Source organism: Pteropus alecto, unplaced genomic scaffold (assembly GCF_000325575.1).
Source record: "Pteropus alecto unplaced genomic scaffold, ASM32557v1 scaffold267, whole genome shotgun sequence".
Taxonomy (NCBI): domain Eukaryota; kingdom Metazoa; phylum Chordata; class Mammalia; order Chiroptera; family Pteropodidae; genus Pteropus; species Pteropus alecto.
In genome coordinates, this window is record NW_006440137.1 from 384081 (window position 1) to 393401 (window position 9321).

A 9321-nucleotide genomic window follows, 5' to 3' on the forward strand; every position below is an offset into this window, starting at 1 on the left:
AAAACAATTTGACATATTTGGAATGAAAATAATTTTGTTCAAAGGTAATAATTTCATGTAAACTCCTATTTCTAGGGTACCATGCAGTTCCAAAGAAAGAAGAGAGAAACAAGGACATTCAGTCTTTCAGTTCCTACATTTATTTTAAAGTTAAATGCTATAAAAATATCTTTAACTTTTAAGATAAAACATCATTTTAATGTTTATTACAGAGTTTTCTTAACCTTTATTATTGATGGATTGTTGGTACATGGGCTCATAAGGCACTTATTGTACTGGTTATTTAGAGCAGAGACCATGTCTTATTCTATCATTGTATCTCTAGTGCCTGATTTACAATAGGACATCACCGACTATTTGTGGAATTAATGGTTGGTAGAAGGAGATACTCAGGAATTGTCTGTGAGTCTATATTTGGTGATCGTTACTGCTTGCTGCCACCAGTTGCCATGGATAATCTACCAGAGGCCTCAGTTTCTATATTTGTAAGATGAGGATGATGATAGTAGCTACTTCATAGGGCTTTTGTGTGAGGCTCTTAGAGCTGTGCCTGGTGCAGAAAGCATTTATTAAATAAGAGTTGTTAACATTATAACTATAATCATGTAAATTCATATGTCAGATACTATAATGCATAAGCACTTAACAAAGATGATTTCTAACTGTAACTGTTAGGCAGTATTATTACTATTTTGTAAGTAGGAAAACAAGGTTTAATTATTAGAAATTTGCTCAAGGATACACAGCTACAGAATGACAGATTCCTGATTGAATCATCTATGTTTGACCCCAAAGCCTTGATTTTTTTTTTTTTTCTTTTTTACTATTTCAAGCTGTTTCTATGAATTGAAAACAAACCTTAGAAGTAAAGTAAATAGAACATCTAGTATATTTCCATTATCAGGTATATATGACAAGGGTGACCGGAGAAAATATCTTCAAGGTTTGCACACATGTCAGAATTTCATGGGACAAATAGTGAGGTCAAGGAAGAGTTGCTGTCTGCCTCCTTCTCTAGAGGTGTAAGATACTTTATACACTGGGTAGACCTTAAAGCCAGAGATCTTAAGGAGGTAGAGAAGTGAGAGAGTGAGAAAATAGCCACAGAGTGCCAGTTCCTTGTCTTCTAGGGTCATAGAGCCCGCAGAGGCTCTCAGTGCCACCCCTCTTCATGTTCCCATAACACTTTTTGTTCTTCTGTTGCTACACTTACTGTAATCTGCCCTGTTTCACTGACACCTTTTTCCATCTGTTTCTCTTAGTAAAGTAAAAATTTCTTGAAGACTAGCATTATTCTACTTACCTTTATATGGACACCAAGAATAACCAACTGTCTCTAGGGCTCACCACAGTGCTAATGAATTGGTCTAAATTGGCTTGCCTCATTTTCTATGTTACAGACAGAGCTTAATGCATATTTGAATATTGTCAAGGCTGTTTCTAATTCAACAAATAGGAGCCATTGGTGGGAGAGGATTTTTTTTTTTTTCTATTATCAATCAATATTTCCCATGATTATACTTACTCCCTTACTCAGAAACTTCCCAGTGGTTCCTCATTGCTCTCCAATTAAAACCTGAACTCCTTCATTGGTGTTCAGAGCTGTCTGTGGCCTGGCCATCTTCCTAGCCCATCTAGCACAGCAGCCAAGCTAAAAGCCATATTGCCTCAAACATGTCTTAAATCATATTACCTTTGCCTCAAATGCCTTTCTCCTTCATCTTTTATTAAATAGTCAATTCTAACCACTGTTTAGTGCCTATCTAAATACCACATCCCCTGGACAGAAGGGCTTTCTCCTTAGACCTTTTGGCTTTCTCTCTCTGTGACATTCGTCATAAGCTCACATATTCATTGTCTGAGAATGTGTCTCATATCTCCTTAATACTGATATTAGCAACTAATTCTTAACAGCAGTCCATTGAGGAACCTGCTTATTATACATCCCTAGGGTGAGGTTAGGAAACTAGTATTGGGGGGGTAGGGGTTAAGAAAGTTGCCTATGAACACACCATGTTCAGGCTGGATTCTGGACCACTGCTTTTTTTGGCTCTAAGGCTCTAACCCCCTGCTTCTTCTCCTTATTGCATCCCTGGTGCCCAGCATGTAAGAGGTGTTCAAAAGGATTGAAATAAGTTGCTATCTTTTGTACCCTCACTGAACATTTAGTACTGTGCCTTTATGCTTAGTAAATCCTCGATGAATACGTTAATGAAGTCAAGATCTTCATATTACATTCCATCAGATTGAAGACAATTTGATGGTAAGACTGACAGTTATTTTTATGTGCCACTAAGAAAAAAGCACTGCTAATAAAAATATGGCACAAAGTTATCACCTAACCTTTTTTGTGCATAGGAAAAGTGCTATTTTGAATTACCTAGACATATATTTATACATGACTGTTAAAAAAGGAAAATATAAATAAGATTGGTAATTCTGAAAAAAATAGAAAATAGAATTATATTTATAAATATCAAATTTACACGCTGCTGTGTTTCTGTATTCTTAATTTTTTGTTTTGTAATCTTTTTGGACTTATTTTGACTGGTAGTTAAATTCAATACATGTAGTATTAACTTCTCATAACTCATTTGAAGAGACATCTATATGAATATTGTAATTTGAATTACAGACATATATTTATACATGACTGTTAAAAAAGGAAAATATAAATAAGATTGGTAATTCTGAAAAAAATAGAAAATAGAATTATATTTATAAATATCAAATTTACACGCTGCTGTGTTTCTGTATTCTTAATTTTTTGTCTTGTAATCTTTTTGGACTTATTTTGACTGGTAGTTAAATTCAATACATGTAGTATTAACTTGTCATAACTCATTTGAAGAGACATCTATATGAATATTGTAACCAAGTTTGCAGCTCTAATATGACTGCTACCTTCAGTGATTTTATGATGCAGTTTATTTTAAGATGTATCTTGATTTTAGAGATGTTAAAAATGTGAAGGAAGATAGGCATCTGATAATTGATGACATCTATATTCCAAATTTTTTTTATTTAAAGAATTTTAAAAGTGTGGCTTTTTATAAAATCTGTATGGTTATAATTATCTGGGAATTGATTATCATTTTCTTGCCATTGCTAAAACTTCAGTTCTTTTCTCCACTGTTGTGCTTTCGATTATTTCATTGTTTGTCAGCCCTTTCACCAAAAAAGCAGTAGTTCTGGTGAAACAGTTAGTGATAGAAACTAAGGACTAAAATGAAGTTTTGGCTCACTAGGCTTTTTTTTTTTCATGTTTACATTTTTTTGCCCTCTAAGTAAGAACTGAATGTATCTTTTTCTACTTAATGGAAATTTAAAAGGTAAATAAATTCCTAAATGCTTTGGGTAAGAAAATGTACTAAACAACTGCATTATTTTGTGAATATTATATACTTAATACTAAACCGTACCTCCCTCTTTTTTTATACAGATCTCGGTTGGGCTGCCAAATCTGTCTGACAAAATTTATGGACAATATGACTGTTCAAGTACCTGATGCCATGGCCGATGTCAGACAGTCCATTGATGTGGGCAAGAACTCCTAAGGCAGAGTAAATAGGAATATTTTCACAAAATTTTACCTATTTTTATAATTATTATTTCTTAATGTAATTGAGAACATATATGAATGGGTTTACTATTATGACTAGCTTTACTACTTAATCCACCTTGTATAGCTAATGAATTTTGTAGGTCTGAAAGTATGCAATCTTTATTTTTGTTAAATTATAAAAAGCAAATTAAATATTAGAAAATAGTTAATATGATAAAACATTATATGTTTTACCGTATGTTTGTTTAGCAACTTTAGCAAAATGTTTTCACATAAATCTTAATGCCTATTTGCCTATAATGTAGATTAAAAAAGGTTTTATTATCCGTATAATATGTAGGTGAAGGCAGAGATCCAGAATGGCTTATCTAGGACCATGCAGTGAATTAGAAAATCTATACTGGAACCACATTTTGTTAATACAAATTATATGTTCAGATTGACAAATTATGAATATCTTAATTTATAGTAGTTATTAAATGTGAATGCTTATGGAAAAAATAATTTCTTTTGAACTGCTTAATTTCAAAGTTACTACCTTACAAATAATTATTTCATAATTTTTATTCAGTGAAAAGTATAAATGTGAGCACAGGCAATATAACACTCAAAGAAGTTTGGTCTCAGTTTTGACTAAACTGGAGGAATAAAAAATTACATATCTTTATTTAATAATTTCTATCTTAGGCAGAATGGTTTGTCTTTGTAACTTTTAAAAATAATGCTAATATATAAACCTCTGCCTGTAACAGAATGGAAATCTTACAGATTAGGTGTTCTCTGTCCTGCGCTGCAGAAGGAAATGAACAAACAGTCTTCTGCATTGCGCAGCTGGGCGAGAGTGCCATCCCCTTCCCTCCCATAAGAACAGAGCTGCACGATGTGCAGCAAACTTGGCAGCAAGCATAGTCCCGGAGATGAGGGAATGGCTTGAACATCGCAGAAGACCAGTACTCATGGCAAACATTTGTATCTTTATTTTTACTCTGAATAAATTGGTAAATGATAATAAAGGGTACGAAGTATGCTCTCGGAAGTATAATAAAACATCAACTAGCTTGGCCTAATCGTGGGGAAGGGCAGAACAAATTAGAAAAAAGAAAAAGTGAACTGTGAGACCCTTGAGTTAGCTTCAGGTACATCTATAAAGTTTGATCATTTGCACAAATATTTGTTAAGACTTAAAGTATTTGTCCTACAATTTTATGTTATGTTCATTGGGGAATGCAGAGATGAATGAGATAAGGAATGCCCTCAGGGAGCTCTCCTTTTATTAGGAAAAGATAAAATATATGAATGCACAAATAATTTGCTTGAACTAAACTGACCAATTTGCCAAATAGAATACTTTTAAACTAATTAATATGTAAAAAGTGATTGGGGAGAATTTAGGGCTTCTGATATTCATTTGACATTTAATAGCTCTCAAGTGCTTTTTATGTGGAGGGTGCTTTACTTTACTTTAAAACAATTTGTTCTCGTAATTAGCATCAATATTCTCCTGTATACTTTCGTAGGTTACCTACACTCTCTTTTCCACAACTTTAATGATGACATTCAGTTTAAACACTCTAAAATTTAGAGTCTAATTGTCTCAGATTTCAAGTTAGAAAAGTTCATATTGATTGAAGTTTAATGTTATTACTTAAATAAAACCTACTAAACTTAAGTGGAGGATATATCCTATAATCGGTTTGTATAAAGATTCTTTTTTAAGTTTGAAAAACAAATTCTTTGATGTTTAATAGGGTGTACATTCTAGGTAACAGTATTAGTTATCTGTTGCTGAAAAACGAATTACCCTAAAATTTAGTGGCTTGAAACAATAATCTTTTATTGTCTCAGACAGTTTCTATGGGTCAAGAGTTCAAAGAGTGCAGAGCAGAGATGGGTCATCACCACTCCACAGTGTCTGGGGCCTGAGCTACAAGACTTAAAGGCCAGTTGCAGCAGTTATCTGAAAACTGATGGTTCTGTCATGTACTGGCATATTGATGCTGGCGTCAACTGAGGGTCTATCAGAAGCTTTTGACTGGAACACCCTCATGCGGCCCTCTCCATGTGACCTGGGTTTTCTCACAGTGTGGTAGCTGGGTTCTAAGAGCCAGCACCCTGAGAAAGCTTGCATGTCAGGCAGAAACCATATCCTTTTAATGACCTAGTCATGGAAGTCACACAATATCACTTCTGACTTTTTCATTTAGAAGTGAGGAACTAAGCCTGGCCCATCATTTGATACAAGGGGTGTCAGAATTTGCAGACATGTTTTAAAACTACCACAGTAACCATAATTTTCAGGTTAGCTTAGTGGCACATTATTACCTTTGAAAATTGGCCTTTTAACAGTTTTCTAAACTTTTTAAAGAGATAGATTACTCTTGCGTTTTGATTTTCATATCTTTTTTATTATGATGATGGTTCATTTGTTTTATTCTGTAACTTCCAACAGTTTTCTTCTTGACACTTGATTTAAATCAGGCAATAATGGTGGGCTCCCTTTCAATGTTATGTAATTTTAATTTACGTTTCTCTGTCATTTTGCCTTCAAGAAAAGCATCTTTTTTTGATAAAGTATATAATTGTTGGTTATGTGCTAATATTTTATACTGTATATGGTTTTCACAGATAAAATCAACCTGTAATTACATAAATAATTCATAACTGCTGGATTAGTTTTTTAGGTGAACCAGTCTAAGAATTTCCAAAATCTTTTGCCTAACTTTCACTGTGAAAATATTATCTAATTTTCATCTTAAAGGACAGTTTTCTTGTTTTCTTTATGACTATTAAGTATCAGATGGTAATCCATGTTGTTTCTATAGTGGTCATTCAGCATTTATTAGAACAATTACATGTCATTTGAAAGATTGTTTTCTAAGGAAATCTTAGATTCATTATGTTTTCCCATGTTTTCTTTTTCTTCCTTTTTACAACTCTTTTAATTGTGTTTTCTTCCCTGAAAGTACCCGAAATTTTATAGTAAACCACAATTTGGATCAGAATTTGTTAGATGGCTCTCTTATTTATAAGATAACCACTTTATAAATTAAAATATAGAAATTACGTGTTGTATGTATATTTCAAAAAAAAAATAGCATATGAAACTTTATTCTAAGTGTAAACCATTCAAAGACATTCAAACATTACGTATAAACTTTGTTTCCTATTAGAGAAATATTTAAAAATAGAAATAAGATCTTGGTTAAGCAACAACAGGGTTCTTTTAATGTGTCAACACATCACATAACATTTTTATCAGATTTTTTTTCTGTTTATATGTTTCTAGAAACTGAAACATTAGAAAACCAGCTGGAAGGAGGAAGGCATGATCACTTGCAGACACAATAAATGTGGCTGTAACAGAACAGAAACTGGGAGTTAAGAGATAGTTTAAATCTACCAGAAGCAACTCAGGAGAGAAGTTGACGGGAAAGATCTTTACAGAGAGGCATTACTGCTGCAAAAGGTGTTAGTAATAAATTGTCTAATCAACGTCTTAGTTCTTTTTCTTTTTGATTCCCATTTGTTTATCTTATCTGGATGTATTATTTGTCATTTAATTTTTAGACTTGATAATAATATAAAATTAAGCAGAGCCATTGTGGCTTTCTGGCTCCCTCTGTCTACTAGCTGTTTCTGAAATCATTAACATTCAGCTTGATTTACCCCAGTAGTCTTTATCACTCTCTCGTCTGTCCCAGTACTTTGCCTCAGATTGCCCTTTATAGCATTTGCGACATGTGCGTTATATGATATTACATAAAGCACAGTTGGCATTCACTACATTTCTCCTTGATAGATTAAGCTTATTAAGAGTGAGGACTGGGTTGTGTTCAACTTTGTAACTACAGTGTTTATCATGGCGTTTAACCTACAGTTCATATTTGAATTAATTAAAACCTGGTCTTGTAAGGAATATGCTTCTAACATTTTGCTCTGTGGCAGTCATCTGTTATGGATAAGACTACATGAGATAGGCTCAATATAGGCCTATATTCTGAGCCTACATCTTAACTCCACCCTAACAGGAGTCAGGATACATAAAAATGTTTTCCTGAGAGATCAAGTAATTTCTACTATATTTAAAAAAACTATGTTCAATTTGTCATTTTTAAAAAATGTATCTTAGATGAAAGTTTTTCAGTGAGCTGAATGCAGGTCCTCCTTCTGGTCTTAGATCTTGCAGGTTGTTGGTCCTTGATATCTGAGTGCTGACATCCTATGGGTGGTACATGGACTCCATCCCCTCGAATCATGGGACACTGCCATGACCAAGCCTCCAAAAGGGTGCTTTGTCATCGTGAAAGGATCTGGCATTATGTATTTCTGATAGCCCTCTGTGACTTCTCCTCAGCATAGGGCTTCCCATTGGTCCTGATGAAGATTCCTCAAGGTAGTGGAAAAGGGATAGGTAGTTCACAGAATATTTTCTCAAACCCATAAGCCAAAGACAGAAATATCGAGAAACACTCTTAGTAGTTTCGTTTTAATGTTCTCTTTTATGGAGTCTTAATTTGTTTTTAATTGAAGTCCAAAGACTGAATGCGCCTCAGATAGCAAAGTAAACTCTTAGAAGGGGCGGTGGTGGTGGGGTTGGCGAGAAGCATGGGATTTGTTGTTTGAAGACCTAGGGACTGTTTAAAAAATTATATGAAACTTGGAAATAAAAAGGTTATTGTGGGTCTCTTCAAAGTTGTGCTTGGAGGATTATCTCACCTAAGGATCATCTGATGTTTTAGGTCTGGGGAGTTGGCAAGTTATGTCCTGTGGGTCAAAGCTAGTCTACCACCTGCTTTATATAAATAAAGTTTTACGAGAACAAAGTCATGTTTCTTCATTACTTACTGCCTGTGGCTGCTTTCAAGCTACAGCAGCAGAGTTGAGTGGTCATGTGAGAGACCAAATGGCCTATAACGCCTGAAATATTTGCTATTTGGCCCTTTACAGTAAACGTTTGCTGCTCCAGAGGAGATAACTTTGACTTACTACTTATTAAGTAGGACCCAGTCCCTCTAAAATTAGGTGTAAACTTAGAAGATGATTGATAAGTTGCAAAGGATTTCTGTTCGGTAGAAATGGCAAGTGCAAGAGTTACGATTTTCTTGCCTTGTGGGGCATTATCCAGTTTTATATCCATATAGTCTTCACTACAGCATTCTTTTTTCTCACTCTGTGTGTTTCTCATGTACTTTGAACCAACTTTGTCTTTCCGTTGGTCCCCTTGTTAATGAGTTAAATAAAGCTTTGACACATACTCACTATATATTTGAGAGTTCTTTATAATTTATAAAAAATTATAACTGTTTGAGGTCTGGCTGTGATGCCTCCTCATGTATGTTCTATCTTGCAGTATCACAACCCTGGTCAGCCTCTGGTTAATTACCTGTTAAGTGGAGATAATTATACCCACACCTCAACCAAACTGTTCTCTCACCCATATAGTAATATCCACTGGACAAAGTTTTATAATTGTTTAAAAGATGTGTGTGAACACTTTTAACTTCAAAGCACTATGCAATTGTTGGTTGTTGCTTCCTGACAAAATCTAGACCTTAGGTATTAAAGCATAGGTAGAATTCTTGTGATGTATGAAGTGAAACTGAGACTTGATTCTTTGACTTTTACATTTAGAATATTATTTTTTAAAAGCAGGTGTATAAAAGGATTAATTTAAAGCCTAACTGCCCATCTGATGAATGCACTAAGAATGGAAGTGCTTTATTATATTTTATGTTAGAAGAAAATTCCATTGATAA

At 34.0% G+C, this 9321-nt stretch overlaps 1 protein-coding gene across 1 annotated transcript in view; it reads left to right on the plus strand.

Moving 5' to 3' along the window:
- Positions 1 to 4069, plus strand: part of FDX1 (ferredoxin 1) — a 77387-nt gene extending 73318 nt beyond the window's left edge. Inside the window, exon 6 of the mRNA XM_025050514.1 lies at positions 3443 to 4069. Coding sequence (XP_024906282.1) covers positions 3443 to 3557 — 115 coding nt within the window. The 3' untranslated portion in view covers positions 3558 to 4069. The remainder of the gene's footprint in view (positions 1 to 3442) is intronic.
- Positions 4070 to 9321: the final 5252 nt, after the last annotated feature.